General features: G+C 38.5%; 3 protein-coding genes across 3 annotated transcripts in view; 2 read left to right on the top strand and 1 right to left on the bottom strand.

Annotated features, from left to right (window-relative positions):
- The window catches only part of mapk8ip2 (mitogen-activated protein kinase 8 interacting protein 2), a 33,584-nt gene extending 29,826 nt beyond the window's left edge, over positions 1–3,758 (top strand). Inside the window, exons 7-13 of the mRNA XM_079620272.1 lie at positions 492–567; positions 756–928; positions 1,250–1,359; positions 1,478–1,600; positions 1,750–1,820; positions 1,940–2,038; positions 2,555–3,758. Coding sequence (XP_079476398.1) covers positions 492–567; positions 756–928; positions 1,250–1,359; positions 1,478–1,600; positions 1,750–1,820; positions 1,940–2,038; positions 2,555–2,627 — 725 coding nt within the window. The 3' untranslated portion in view covers positions 2,628–3,758. The remainder of the gene's footprint in view (positions 1–491; positions 568–755; positions 929–1,249; positions 1,360–1,477; positions 1,601–1,749; positions 1,821–1,939; positions 2,039–2,554) is intronic.
- A 1,748-nt stretch (positions 3,759–5,506) lies between these two features.
- arsa (arylsulfatase A) lies at positions 5,507–11,814 on the bottom strand. Its single transcript, XM_079620273.1, has 8 exons — positions 11,403–11,814; positions 10,472–10,712; positions 10,082–10,300; positions 9,054–9,223; positions 8,852–8,976; positions 8,625–8,752; positions 7,644–7,746; positions 5,507–7,557 (listed from the first exon to the last, which is right to left on the bottom strand). Exons 1-8 carry the CDS (start codon positions 11,627–11,629, stop codon positions 7,259–7,261), a joined length of 1,512 nt encoding a protein of 503 aa, XP_079476399.1. The 5' UTR covers positions 11,630–11,814; the 3' UTR covers positions 5,507–7,258.
- A 72-nt stretch (positions 11,815–11,886) lies between these two features.
- The window catches only part of shank3a (SH3 and multiple ankyrin repeat domains 3a), a 363,988-nt gene continuing 359,892 nt past the window's right edge, over positions 11,887–15,982 (top strand). Inside the window, exon 1 of the mRNA XM_079620538.1 lies at positions 11,887–12,094. The gene's annotated coding sequence lies outside the window, so the exon portion shown is untranslated. The remainder of the gene's footprint in view (positions 12,095–15,982) is intronic.

Raw genomic sequence — 15,982 nt, 5'->3', positions numbered from 1 at the left:
ACACACACACACACACACACACACACACACACACACACACACACACACACACACACACACACACACACACACAGACACAGACACAGACAGACACACACACACAGACACACACACACACGTTGTGTTTTTCGTGTTTTATGGGGACTTGTTATGGGGATGTTTTTTATACTGTACAAACTGTATATTCTGTCCCCCTACAGTACCCCTAAATCTACCCATCACAGATCATTTTCAAAACACTTTATTTAGTCTGATTTATAAGCTTTTTTCCTCATGGGGACCAAAAAATGTCCCCACAAGGACAAGAATTTCAAGTATTGCCACTTTGTGGGGACATTCTGTCCCCATAATGTAGGTTTTCCAGGACCACACACACACACACACACACACACACGCACACACACACACACACACACACACACACACACACACACACACACACACACACACACATACAGTGGGATAATGCATGTGCACTATGCGTGTTTCAGGCACAGAGTCCTTTGGGCTTTTCTCGTGCACTATAAATGGAGAAGAAAGAGATCAGACTCACAGAGCAGTCTTCAGGTGAGTAATGCTGCCCACGCTATAACCTAAAATCACCTAGTTCTAATCAAAAAGCTCCAGGCTGGTTTAAAGTACACAAACCCTCAAGGAACTCTTATTTTTCAATATCTGTCAAAACACTTTAAATTGACTGCTATGACTGTCTATCGCAAGCGATGGAGATGCAAGTTTTAATGCCCACGCTGCAGGTTCATCCCACGACATGCAGATGAGCTGGAGTTAGATGTTGATGATCCATTATTCGTTGAGGAAGAGGAGGATGATTACTGGTACCGTGGATACAATATGCGCACAGGGGCCAGGGGGATTTTCCCAGCGTACTACGCCCACGAGGTTGTTGGCCAAACAAAAGACCTGATGAGTAAATATTTTAACAATTTTACAATGTTTTTCAAATGTTTTTTATTTATTCCCTGTGCTCATGATTGATCTGATAAAAAAATAAAACTCTTTCTATTTTCTATTATAAAATGATTATATTCTAAAGAGTGCATATAAATATGTGTGTGTGTGTGTGTGTGTGTGTGTGTGTTAAAGACTTTTATTTAATTATTTAAGTGTTTTTCTAGTAAGTAATGTGTGACTGTTTCTTTTTCTTTTCGATTTCTTTGGCCTTAATATCTGGTCTCTTTGTTAAAGCACTTGGTGAGTCAGCATTGTCTGTATATGTGTGTTTCCATAGCAATGAAGAGGAACCCTGCTTGGATGGAAAGCTTCCGAGTGCAGTTCCTGGGTTCGGTGGAGGTTCCTTATCACCAAGGCAACGGCATCCTGTGCGCGGCCATGCAGAAGGTACCGTAAACAGGACATTTATCAGTTTGTGCGTTACTTGTGTGAGATAATGAATGAATGCACAATGTTTTATCATATGATGCAAACCTGAACGAATGTGTTTGTGTCCGTCTTACAGATCGCCATGGCAAGGAAGAGGACGGTGCATCTTCATCCCCCATCTATTTGTGAGCTAGAAATAAGCATGCAGGGTGTGAAACTAGTCATGAGTTTGGATGACGAGTACGACCTTTCAGGGGAGGTGAGAGAGAGCGTGAGAAAAAGAGAGAGAAAACTTTTTTTGTGGCTCTGATATGACAATGGTCTTGGACTTTATACCCAATCAGCAGTTAGCTATGATTCATTTATTTTTATATTTAATTTAATTCCTCTTCTCCTTTCTTTTCATAGTTTGACAGATGTAGTCACTTCTTCCAAATGAAAAACATCTCCTTCTGTGGATGCCATCCTAAAAACAACTGGTAAACACGAACGGTGTCACACCGTAACACTTTCTACTACTTTAAGTAACCCCCAAATAAGTCTTGGAATATATTGCAGGTTTAATAACACTCACCCCTGTCTCTGTGTCTTTCTGTAGTTATTTTGGTTTTATCACCAAGCACCCGATGCTGAACAGGTTTGCATGTCACGTCTTCGTCTCTCAGGACTCCATGAGACATGTAGCCGAGTGTGTGGGGTGAGTCTAATGCTCTTAAACGTCACACAATAACATTCACAATGAACATTTGAGACCGAGAATAGAGGGCCAAAAAGAAAAGAAGAAAAGAGAAGTCAATGAGAGTGATTGGTCTCTGCTCCATTATGAGAGCTGCTGTATGAATTATTAAAGCTTCTCTCTTTTGGAGAATTATGGGCCCCAGATAGCTCTGCCACATTACTGTACATAATATGACCTCATGAACATATACATTATTTAACCTTATCATCGAACAGAGAAATGGAGGAAAAAGTTTAAGGACAGAAACTAAATTTAAAAGAGTGAAGCTCATCCCCCAACTCACAGTTTCTTGTTTTCTGTAGTGTTGTTGAAATTACACCTCACCTAGAAAAAAAGTGTCCTGCTATGTACAGTACATCACATCAAGAAAATAAAAGCATTTCACAATAATTTCACAGCTTATTGTGGGATTTTCGCTATATACATTTCTCAATCTATGTTCTGATCACTTACGTCTCTGTGTGCTTGTTTTAGACGGGCATTCCATGAGTACTACCAGGAGCACTTAGAATACGCCTGTCCTACCGAAGATATCTACCTTGAGTAGAGGAGGAAAAGGGTAACCATGGCAACTGCTGACAGATGTCTGTTCCTGGGCTTGGCCACTACGAGGCGCCTGGCAGCCTTCTCAAATGTAACATAGGCCTCATCTCTTTATTCTCTTCCTCAGTTTCTCTTGTTCTCTCGAGATGAACTGAGCTCTACATAGGCTCTTAGTGGTCTGTCTATTTATTTAAATGTTTATCGATTCATTTATTCTCTTCACTGAGATGGATTGCCTGTTTATTTACCTTTTCTACTATATAATTAGGGACATGGTTCGGGGTGGAAACATTGGTTCAATTTCTTTCTTTTTTTTATATATATAGTCCTGGTTTAGAAAAGGCGAAATGTGACTTCACATGTTTGAATGCATGGCTTTGAGGGTTATGCTCACAAACACACATACACACAGGAGAAATCGAACAATGTCTAAAATCGAAAGGCAATGAAAGGTTTGAGTCCGAAGACCAGGATTGTTTGTATATATGTATTTGTCCGATTCTAATACATTGCTGTACTGGGTTTGTACTAAAAAAGGACAGGGCTGTAGGAAGTGACCTGTAAACATTGATAGGTCTACAGATTGTCTGTTCCAATGTAGTAGAAGGTTTAATGTATGTTTCTGATTTTATTGCAATGTAGATACTGTACATTTAGGGACAATTGTAGGTGAATACAGATGCTTCATTACATCACGGTAAGCAAGTATCCTGCTCCGTTTGTCTGCGAACGAAAAAGTGGGACGGATTGTAGGCAGGCAGGCTCGGTGTTGACGGACCTAGAGATGGTTTGGTGAATGGTATGAAGTCAACATATTTGACCCCAAAATCACAATAACTAATTTGCCGTTGAGTCATTATTTTCATCACAATTTAACACCTACAATTACTGTAATGCATCCAGATGTTTTAGTGTTGAGTTTGTTTATCATTTTCATTATTTTCACTGCCATTTTGGCATTATTTTCATCATAATTGATCACCCACAATGACTGGTATGCATTCAGATGTTTTAGTTTTGAGTTTATTTTTTCATTTATAGTCATTGATGATTCTTAGAAACTCATCCCATCAATATTTTTAATTAAAATCAGCATGCAGTTGAGACTGTGCTACAAATTCTACCATCATTTATAAATAATTTACAAAAAGTATCATTCATATATTTAATAATATAATAAAATAATAATAACATAACTGCTATATCATATTTATTTTCTTTTTTGCTTTATATTAATGGAGGGTGTGGTTAGGGAATGTGATCATTTTCATGAAACAATAATATAATTCTTAATTTTCTTAGTTCATAACAAAAAAGAAATAACAGTATATAACAATTATTATATATTTTTTAATTTAATTTTGGGGTGAAATATGATTCCGATATGTTGACCGACTTTGTGCGATTCACCCAGTTGGCTATACAGTCCTTTGGCCATTCAGTCAAAGGATATTTCTCTAGCTTTCAAACCTGACAGCCTCTCTGCTACCACTGTCTGCTGTCTTGTATGATTGTCAGGTTGGGCTGACGCTTTTAGCTTTTAAGCCTGATATACGGTAGTCCACCTCTTATGCTTTGAACGTTACCAGGTAGATATTTCAGTGAGATGCAATGCTTATAGACACAGAGCAAAATGAGTAAAAAAAGACTGTCCCAGTTCATTAGGAAACACATTGAATTCAGAAATAATTTAGCAATCAGTTTAACCAGATAATTTACATCTCAGGACAAATATTGCTTCATATTAGATTGAAAAAGAATAAAATACCAAGGTGAAGTTCTGTCCAGTGGTGGTCCACGGCTAATATATCAGCAATTAATAAGCGCATCTCATTTATGTAGATGCCATGTGATTATGTAATAAGCTCAGGACATCAGAAACCAATCCTCCACTTTGTTTCGAGTTAGTCACAGACTCTCTGACTTCTAACAAGCCCTTGTCCTGACCTTGACCACCACTGCTGAGACTGAACAGAGCAGATCCCCCTGCTGGCTTCATACAATAATTACCTCATTCAATCTGATGAAAGCAATCCAGGGCCATGCAACAGTTCACAATCAAAATCATGACGTGAAGACATTCAGTGAATATTGCAGGAAAATTTGTTGTGTAGTTTTCATTAAAAATGGCTTGGTAGATCCAAGGTCAAATGTGCGGGACATGGATAGGTCAGAATGAAGTAATGACAGCATATTTACATTTACATCAGACAGTTTTTCCGTCACACCCTGTCAGGTAATTTCCTGTTTTATTATTAAGAAGCGGAGGGCTGTGTTCAGAATGGAATATTGGCATACTACGTGAACATACTACTACTCATTAAATTGCACGTTTAATTCAGGTAATGATGAGTTAAGATTCATCAGTCTGTTAAAATAACCAAGGAGGAGATCAAAATCACAGCTGCTATTTCATATTCATTTGTCACACTGCATTGGGGGATTTTTAGGATCCTGTCATTTGTGCCGTCTTGTACGTATATTGCACATTTTGGCAAATGTAGTAGGTAATCTGAATTTTTTTTCTATTGATACAGATAAAGTGCACACGCACAAAGTATTCATGCTTTATAATAGCACGAGTAGTATGATAGTATGCTATTTTGAGCACAGCCCAACATTCCCTGCAAACATGACTGTATCTTCCAGCAGCCTGCAATCTGTTTTCATTTATTTGTGACGGTGACACGGTCACATAAGGAGGTTTATGTTTTCAATGTGACTTGTTTTTGTTTAGATTGCTGTAAATAATCTAGAGTCAGGGTCGCCATGCTGTGTCCTTTCTGTTGAGTATGTTATTGAGATAAATATGTACATTTAAAAGAAATAATAAAAAGAATAATGTTGATGATAACGATCTCACAACCAAAAGCCAACTGTGATGGGGTGAAAAGATATAAATAGCTTTTAATTAGTATTTGTATCTTTCCTTTATCTGCTTTACATTGGTATACATCTGTTGTTGGATGTGTGCTCACCATGTGCGGAATAACATGCAATCGCTGATGTTCCAACAGATCCGCCGTGTCAATAAGATGTTCAGATCCTCATTCACAAATAGACACTCATCAAATGCCCCAAACCTCCATTCTCTGCATTTCATCATTGCATTTAATGGGTCAAATCAGCAGTTTCGTCTCATTTATGAGCGCAAGTTTCAGTTATTTCAGTCGGAGCTCCCAATCCTCCGTTATGACTGTTACATTACATTTTGTGTGTTCATACAGTAAATAAATATCTTAAATATTTTAGCCTTCACTTTAGCAATTTGTAGTGACAAATTGGCTGTGAAACCCCTAACACATTCAGGCAAAGCATCTAATATTTCTACTTAAGCTTGGGTAGCTGAAATACAATTACAAGAAATGCAAAGTTCTGGACTTAAACTTACATAATTCAGTCCTTCACTGTATAACGGAAACAGCTTCAGTATGACAAAACTATGTATCTTGTATCTTTAAAAATGACAACTTGTAAAAAAAAAATCAAACAAAAAAAATCTCACTGCCTTGTCATGGTTTTGGTCTTATGAATAAAATACTATATGCTTGATGTCACCAAGTGTTTCTGAGTTTTTTTTGTGGCAAAGGTGAGACTTTGCCACTTGTGGGACTGATGCTGGTTGATGGCAATTTTGTAAATTCTCTGTCTACATTCTCTCATCTGCTGTCTCTAGGCGGTCTTTACACTGTGCAAACAGTTTCATGCAAGATCCTATATTCCTAATTCAATGACTCTAGGTCAGTGGTTCTCAACCACTGGGTCGGGCCGACTAGGGGCCATGATTCCATGAGGGCTGCAGGTTTAGTATTTAAATGAATGAATGATTATTCATATAATTTAACTCTATATTAAAATGCTAAAAACACATAAAATCCCACATTTCCTCTCAATAACTATTGTTTTTATTGAAGAACATTTAGTGCTTAACTTCTTCAATCACAAAATGAATCATGATTAATTCATTTAATATATTATATTTACTATACATCAATATTTTTTTTGGTGGCGAGGGCTTTTGAATTGAAAAGGTTGAAAACCACTGCTCTAGGTGATCAAAATAGCTTTAATTTTGCACTGTTTAATTTAACCATTCAGCATTGTAATTATAATATGATAAGTGATTTAAAATATTTTTAATTCATATATTTTAATGATTAAAATTAGTTTTTCTGTCTTTACATTCTAATAAATGGGAAGTCATTCAAGTAGTTAGGATATGTGTGACAAGGAGGAATAGAATATCTCAATACCTGTGTTCTTTTAATTCCTTTTATTTCTAAAACTTAATGATTAAGATTAAGTGTTAAAAGCAGACCGATATCAAATTCATCTCAAAAGACCGTATGAGATAAATTGGAGAGTAAACATTCATACATTTGTGATGAAAAAAAAACACGTTCTATAACCGTCATGCATGAAAATTTAGCTCCCCTATTCCCTTTGAAAACACCAGTCACTGCTATCATACTATCATGTAGTCACTTACAGTTACTGTCATGACAGTAAGGCAGGTTATCATTCAAAAATGTTATCAGATTACATTACATATTATCTAAAAAAAATAATATTATAAAATCATATTTTCGTGGTCGTGCTGGGATTCGGCAGTGTTCCGGCTGGCTGCCGCTTCCATTAAAGTGCATAAGTGCAGCGGCAGCATTCGGGTTTAGGGGTGCAATTCGGAGTGCAGCAGGGCTCGAGTGCAGAGTCTTTCCCTTTGGCAATCTCACTTTCACCAAACACCATAGAAGCCTCAAACTGCTCCTTGATAATCTGAATTTGCTTAAGCACAGGGTCCCATTCAGTACCATCAAGGTTATAGTTTTCTGAGGGGTCTGCCTCCAGGTTAAATAGTAAAGGAGGATCATGATACTTGAGGAAGGCCAGTAATGAGCAGTTGTTGTCTGGGGTGGTCTCACTGTGAGCTGCGCCTGAGTTATCGAGGAAAAGACGTATTAGAAATAAATAGGAAGGAAGTGAGGTTTAAATAGGGAGTCTTAACAGATGGTGAACGTACCCCGTGTATAGTAATGGGCTTTGAAATGTTTCCATCTCACTGCAAACACGCTATACTTCTTACTTGGATCAGTGGGGTAGTAAAACATGGTCTGTCTTTTACTCTGAAACACAAATAACGTTGGCTTAACAACATTACATTTTGGCCCATTTTGGAGGCGTACACGCAGTTTCAGATCTATTTGTCACTTATGCATCCTTACTGAGGTAGTGATATATTAATGCATAAAAAAAAAAAAAAAATAGATGTGCAACATAAAAGAAGGGTCTCGAGAACTGGTTTTAATGACCAGTCTCATCGCCAGAGCTTGTTCAGGGTAAAATAATCAAAGAATCCAGAGAAACAAAGTCACAATTTCCCCCAAAAAATGTTAGGCAGCTGGTTTAAACATTGATGATAATAAGAAATGTTTCTTAAACAGCAAATTAGCATATTTGATTCATTTCTGAAGGATCATGTGACACTGAAGACTGGAGTAATGGCTTGCCATTACAGGAATAAGTTACATTTTAAAATATATTCAAATAGAAACAGTTATTTTAAATTGTAATAATATCTCACAATATTACTGTTTAACTGTATTTATGTCCAAATAAATGCAGCGATTTTTAAAAAAACATTAAATCGGTAACAATTTAGTTTATGGTCCAATTCTCCCTATTAACTAGTTTGCTCATTAGCATGAAAATATTAGGATATTTGCTGTTTATTAGTACATTTAAAGCACATATTAATGCCTTATTCTGCATGAACAATTTCTACATACCTTAATCATAACCAATGCCTAAACTTAACAACTAACTTACTAACTATTAATAATCAGTAATTAGGAGTTTACTAAGGCAAAAGTCATAGTTAATATTGAGAATTGGACCTTAAACTAAAGTGTGACCCAAAAAAAGCTTACCAACCCCAAACTTTTGAACAGTACTTAAAAATAAATACAGTATATAACTTCATTTTGATAATTTTGTCTCCTACCGGTCCTTGATTGAACAGGATGTCTGTCATGTCCACCCCGTCCAGCTGCACCTTGGGTAATGGAGCCCCAGCCAGTTTGGCAAAGGTGGGCAGAATGTCCAAAGAGCTGGCCAGAGCACGGGTGACACCTTTGAATGATGGGAAAATATGTCAAATAAATGTCCTCCATTTCTGTGGTATATTTCTTGTAGCTGAATGCATACGCCGGGCCGTTTATCTCTCAGCACCTGGTTGGATCAATCCAGGCCAATATGCGATGGCCGGCTCTCTCATTCCTCCTTCGTAAGTCGTGCCTTTGCCACATTTCATCAGTCCTGCGTTTCCCCCACGCGACTTCCGCATTAGCTCTGGCCTGGGAGCGCACACATATATAGATGTCATGGGACATGGAAACACTCATAAAAGACGAAACACTTATACCACACCTACCCGTTGTCACCAGTGAAGAAGATGAGAGTATTGTTGATCACACCTGTCAGCTCCAGAGTTTGAAGAATCTTCCCCACTGTGCCATCAAACTCCATCAAAGCATCACCGAACGGCCCACGGGGTGACTTACCTGCATAGTCTGCACCTGCATACTGAGGGTAGTGTGTGTGCTAGAAAGACACCATGCAGAAAGGGTTGAGATAGTAAAAATCCCATTTATTTTGAAATATATTGTGTGAAACCTTCAAGAATGGCTGGCTATAAGCTCTGAGATTGTTAAATGATGATTAACACTTCTGTGGAAACCTTTAGAAAATCAGTGTGACTTCCACTATTTTAATTATTTGTTTAAATCATTTTAATTGCTGAATTCTTAATGAAAAACTACACTACCCACAATGCTTTGCATCTCTTTGGACCATCCAATCAGAAAAGTCACCATGGAAAAGAGAAATGTGCCAAGAGGTAATCAGCGACTGGCCACTTCCACGAAGCTTTGCAAGACAGAATCAAGCAAGTCGCACTACAACCCAAACAACTTCTATACATTTTAATAATTTGCAGGAAACTTACAAATAATTCGTATTTTATATAATTGATGATGACTACAAGTCAATAGTTTTATATTGCAGTTTTACATTAAATTACAAACAATGTGGTATATTGGCCAAATATTGTCCTATCCTAACAAACCATTACCATACATCAAAGCTTATTCATTCAGCTTTATGTGATATATAAATCTCAATTTTAAAAAAATTGACCCATGTGACTGGTTTTGTGGTCCAGGGTCACATATAACAGATTAAATATTTCTGCAAAAATATATATTTGTTTACATTTTTCAAATAAAAATTATGATACTGTATGAATGATATAATATGCAATAAGCTACTCCTTTTCAAACACACATTTAGTCTAGTAAATAATATAAATGTTTGGTGTTGTGAGAGTATTGGTATTTTCAGAGACAAAAGCAATGAGCATTAAACATTACAAAGATGATTTGATTAAGATTCTTGACTTACATGTGAAGGATAGTACAAGAAGAAGGGGCTCTTATTTTGGACGGCATCATTAATGAACTGAGACGCAAATTCGCTGTAGGCCTTCTCAAGCTGCAGGAAATCTGCGGGCTGCTGCTTGATAATCTCATTAAACATGAGAGGCACAGTTACCACACCCTGATCACAGAGGCCATAGCACTTCACATCTGGAGGAAAGCAGGTGAGATTCTGACAGGGGCCCTTTGATACAGAGATAAAGGGATTTACCTTAAATATTATATGCCATGATGAGAGAGATCAACACAATTAAGTTAAGAACATTAGATGACACACTTGTATTAAAATATATATTATAATAATGCAATGCAATTTCCAGATGAGATTCAGAATAATACAAGAAAACATAATTACCTGGTCATGCGAGTATGGGATTCCAAGATAATTGTCAAAGCCCTGTCTAGAGGGTAGGAAAGTGCCATTTAGTCCAACGCCCAGGTGCCATTTTCCGATCATGGCTGTTGTGTAACCCTGAGCCTTCAGGACCTCTGCGATAGTGGTCTCGTTGAGTGGGAGACCCCCTCTTGAGCCCGGATAGAGCACTCCCGGATAGATCCCAGAACGAGTCTGGAAGCGACCCGTCAGCAAGGCTGCCCTGGGCCAAAAAAATGTATGTAAGACAAAATGCTGCACATTATTGCATATATGCTGCACAATTGTTGTCAGAATGAGGATCAATTGTAATCAGGTTGATATTGATTTATTCTTCACAAGGGAAATGATAGGTCAAGTTGAGCACATCGCATATATCATGCAGTGTGCAGCGTATATACATTTTGACAAATTTAGATGATGGTTTTTCTTGCACACAAAAAATTCACATACTGTGCTGTATACTACAGCATACCTACTATATACCAGTATAACACACTGGTAGTATGTTTATGATTAGCCTGTATTCTGGCGCCATCTTCTGTGCCAGACACTGCACAGTCAATTATAGATTATGTAAAATCAGTGATTAGGAATATGTAGATATCTAATCAATTCTACAATAAATCAAGGGAGTTTTTTTTTTTGATAGCCTGAAATTAAAATCAAATCCAGTTCAGATCATTCTGAAATAACTGTGCATGTTATATTAATTTAATTAAATATAATCATTTAAAATAATAATTAATTTTACAATAATTATTTATAATTCATATTCATAATTTCTAATTGTATAATTATAATAGATATACAGATACATTAAAGGTGATTCAAAAATCGCAAGCTCGTGTTCAAGTGAACGCATGAAAGTATTATGGATAATAGGCTGGATAACAGGTGGATTTGGCTTTACCTGGATGGGCTGCACACGGGACTCGTGACGTAGAAGTCGGTAAACCGCAGCCCTTTCGCCGCTAGTCTGTCTAGATTCGGGGTGAGAGAGCTCGGGTGTCCAAAACACCCCAGATCACCGTAACCCAAATCATCGGCGAAAAGCAGCACAAAGTTCGGCGGTGATGCGCGAGCACACTGAGCTGCGATCAAAGCAAGCAACGCGATTATACCCGTCAAATCCATCATCTGTTACGCAGCTTACAAAATCATTATAATTTGTACACTTATAAAACGTAAAGTATCATGACAGTTCCCTTTTTGTTATTAGCTTCGGGTCCTTTCTTCGCAGCTTTATCGCTGCTATCCATAGACAGTATGCTATTTACATGGAAGAGGTTTTCTCCGTGTGAGTCATATGATCACTGACACGTGATCTGGAAAGAAAGGGCTGATGGGGTATGTCGTTTTTTAGCCAGACAGGCGAGTTTTCCAACGGCTCTGTACAGGCGTAGTGCATCATGAAGTTTTCAGTGAATGGTTGTGTATGGTTGTTTATTATGGTTATTTTTGATGTTTCCGTGGTATTTTTTTTTTCATCATCGAACTATCGTTATGTATCAAAGTTTACTTTCCTATGGCCTACATGAGCAATAACATCGACAACTTTCTTAAACCTGTCTGAAAATGAGCGGCTTCTGCAGCAGCATGAGGGTGAGTAAAGTATATTAACATTATTTCCATTTTTTGTGCGAGTTATGCCTCAGTTTAATGCAATTTAATGAGGAAAGAAACATTAGCATTACAAAAAACAGTAACACAATCTAAATAACTAATTACAATTTAGGCCTATTTACCAGTGAGAAAAATCAGGTGTTTATCAAATGGTAGGCTATGCTTATCCTATTATTTCACTGTATCAAAGAAATCGCACTGTTTCAGCATTTTTCTGAAATGTTTGAGAAATTCATTGGGATCCAAAGGTTTGAGACCACATAGTATGCATTTATTTTGCATAATTTACTAGGCCTTATGATTGTGTCATTACAGATTTTTTAAAAACTTAATATTAACAGTTTGAGTGAAAAATAAATGTAAGTTAAATTCTAATTTCAAAATGTCATCTTAATTTTTGGTAGGCCCAAGCAATGTCTTCCTTTTGCATTGATGACAGCCACACTCAAACACGAATAAATGTCTGTGACACACACACACACACACACACACACACACACACACACACACACACACACACACACACATACCTACTTAACCACAATGTGAGGACGTATGACTGGGAACCCTACCTTTAGGGACACCCCTTTCTGAAGGGTCTAGAGACAAAAGAAAGATATGACTGCACTTCTGGAGAAGCGGTCATCACATTTATCACTTGATTTTATCAATAAAAGCCTTCCTTAAAGACCTGACATTTTGCCTTCACTTTGGGGACAGTATTTTTTATGTCCATTTTGGGGACATTAAACACAAACTCTGATGAAGTCATACTTTGAGGACCATGGTGATACACAGACTCTGGTTAAGGTATACTTTCAGGACATTGTTGCGAGGTTATATATTATTTATCCTAAGAAGTCACAGAAGTAGAATATTACAAATCAAAGTTCAAATACTGGACACTGAAATCAAGCTAGTGCAGAGATACAAGTGTAAGAGTAAACAGGTTTTGTTTTATTTTTTCCATTTCTTCAAGATCACTGTAAATGGGTAGCCTACATGTTTTGTCTGATTTGTAGCTTGAGATCAAGTGCCTTTGGCTGCTCAGTCGGGGAAGAACAATTAACATTCAGAAATATTATTGATTTGACTATTGACTATAAGCAAAATATGAACATAATTAAGCTGAATAATGACACTATTGTCTTCAATTTCAACTGTAAAACAGCTCTACATAAGTAATTGTTGAAATTTGCAAGTTATTTTATGTGTGTGAAACTGCTTTAAAACGATCTGTATTGTGTAATGCGCTATAGAAATAAAGCTGACTTCACTTCATAGCAGAGAACACTTCACTGACCACAGCCTGCATCCTCTAGTTAATTTAGCATCGACTGCAAACTAATCATCACAAAAACATCTTAAGGAGTTTCTCACCAGAGTCATCTTTGGCTACACACTGGGGCTTTAAGACATTATGCATGTTCTTCTGTAAAGTGTACTAATTGTCAAAAAATAAAAACTCACACACACTCCGATTAAATGACTCTTTGGGGACTTGAGAGACACACACACACACACTCCTATTAAATGACTCTTCGGGGACTCTAGTGATACACACTCCGATTAAATGACTCTTTGGGGACTCGAGAGACACACACACACACTCCGATTAAATGACTCTTTGGGGACTCGAGAGACACACACACACACACTGATTAAATGACTCTTTGGGGACTCTAGTGATACACACATACTCCGATTAAATGACTCTTTGGGGACTCGAGAGACACACACTCCTATTAAATGACTCTTTGGGGACTCGAGAGACACACACACACACACACTGATTAAATGACTCTTTGGGGACTCTAGTGATACACACATACTCCGATTAAATGACTCTTTGGGGACTCGAGAGACACACATACTCCGATTAAATGACTCTTTGGGGACTCGAGAGACACACACTCCTATTAAATGACTCTTTGGGGACTCGAGAGACACACACACACACTGATTAAATGACTCTTTGGGGACTCTAGTGATACACACATACTCCGATTAAATGACTCTTTGGGGACTCGAGAGACACACACATACTCCGATTAAATGACTCTTTGGGGACTCGAGAGACACACACATACTCCGATTAAATGACTCTTTGGGGACTCGAGAGACACACACATACTCCGATTAAATGACTCTTTGGGGACTCGAGAGACACACACATACTCCGATTAAATGACTCTTTGGGGACTCTAGTGATACACACATACTCCGATTAAATGACTCTTTGGGGACTCGAGAGACACACACACTCCGATTAAATGACTCTTTGGGGACTTGAGAGACACACACTCCAATTAAACGACTCTTTAATATTAACAATCTTGAACACATTGTGTTGAAAGTGCACATTGCAGTTAATAACAGAAATTCTAAAAGATAAAAAAAGAACAACAATGAAAAATCAATTAACTTGGTGGGAATGATTCTCAGTGCCCAACTATCCTCCATACTTCATCCACCCTTCAAAATCTCTCTACTTCCTTCTTTACATTCACTCCTCCCTCTTTCCATCCTCTTTACCTTCACTCCTCCCTCTTTCCATCCTCTTTACCTTCACTCCTCCCTCTTTCCATCCTCTTTACCTTCACTCCTCCCTCTTTCCATCATCTTTACCTTCCCTCCTCCCTCTTTCCATCCTCTTTACCTTCACTCTCCCTCTTTTCATCATCTTTACCTTCCCTCCTCCCTCTTTCCATCATCTTTACCTTCCCTCCTCCCTCTTTCCATCCTCTTTACCTTCCCTCCTCCCTCTTTCCATCCTCTTTACCTTCCCTCCTCCCTCTTTCCATCCTCTTTACCTTCCCTCCTCCCTCTTTCCATCCTCTTTACCTTCCCTCCTCCCTCTTTCCATCCTCTTTACCTTCCCTCCTCCCTCTTTCCATCATCTTTACCTTCACTCCTCCCTCTTTCCATCCTCTTTACCTTCCCTCCTCCCTCTTTCCATCATCTTTACCTTCCCTCCTCCCTCTTTCCATCCTCTTTACCTTCACTCCTCCCTCTTTCCATCCTCTTTACCTTCACTCCTCCCTCTTTTCATCCTCTTTACCTTCCCTCCTCCCTCTTTCCATCATCTTTACCTTCCCTCCTCCCTCTTTCCATCCTCTTTACCTTCACTCCTCCCTCTTTCCATCCTCTTTACCTTCCCTCCTCCCTCTTTCCATCCTCTTTACCTTCCCTCCTCCCTCTTTCCATCATCTTTACCTTCCCTCCTCCCTCTTTCCATCCTCTTTACCTTCCCTCCTCCCTCTTTCCATCCTCTTTACCTTCCCTCCTCCCTCTTTTCATCCTCTTTACCTTCCCTCCTCCCTCTTTCCATCCTCTTTACCTTCACTCCTCCCTCTTTCCATCCTCTTTACCTTCCCTCCTCCCTCTTTCCATCATCTTTACCTTCCCTCCTCCCTCTTTCCATCCTCTTTACCTTCACTCCTCCCTCTTTCCATCCTCTTTACCTTCACTCCTCCCTCTTTTCATCCTCTTTACCTTCACTCCTCCCTCTTTCCATCCTCTTTACCTTCACTCCTCCCTCTTTCCATCCTCTTTACCTTCCCTCCTCCCTCTTTTCATCCTCTTTACCTTCCCTCCTCCCTCTTTCCATCCTCTTTACCTTCCCTCCTCCCTCTTTTCATCCTCTTTACCTTCCCTCCTCCCTCTTTCCATCCTCTTTACCTTCCCTCCTCCCTCTTTTCATCCTCTTTACCTTCCCTCCTCCCTCTTTCCATCCTCTTTACCTTCACTCCTCCCTCTTTCCATCCTCTTTACCTTCCCTCCTCCATCATCTTTACCTTCCCTCCTCCCTCTTTCCATCCTCTTTACCTTCCCTCCTCCCTCTTTTCATCCTCTTTACCTTCACTC

The sequence above is a fragment of the Phoxinus phoxinus genome (genome assembly GCF_949152265.1).
Source record: "Phoxinus phoxinus genome assembly, chromosome: 8".
Taxonomy (NCBI): Eukaryota; Metazoa; Chordata; class Actinopteri; order Cypriniformes; family Leuciscidae; genus Phoxinus; species Phoxinus phoxinus.
Note: the sequence above shows the minus strand (reverse complement) of the source record. Positions and strands in the feature narration are given on the sequence as shown.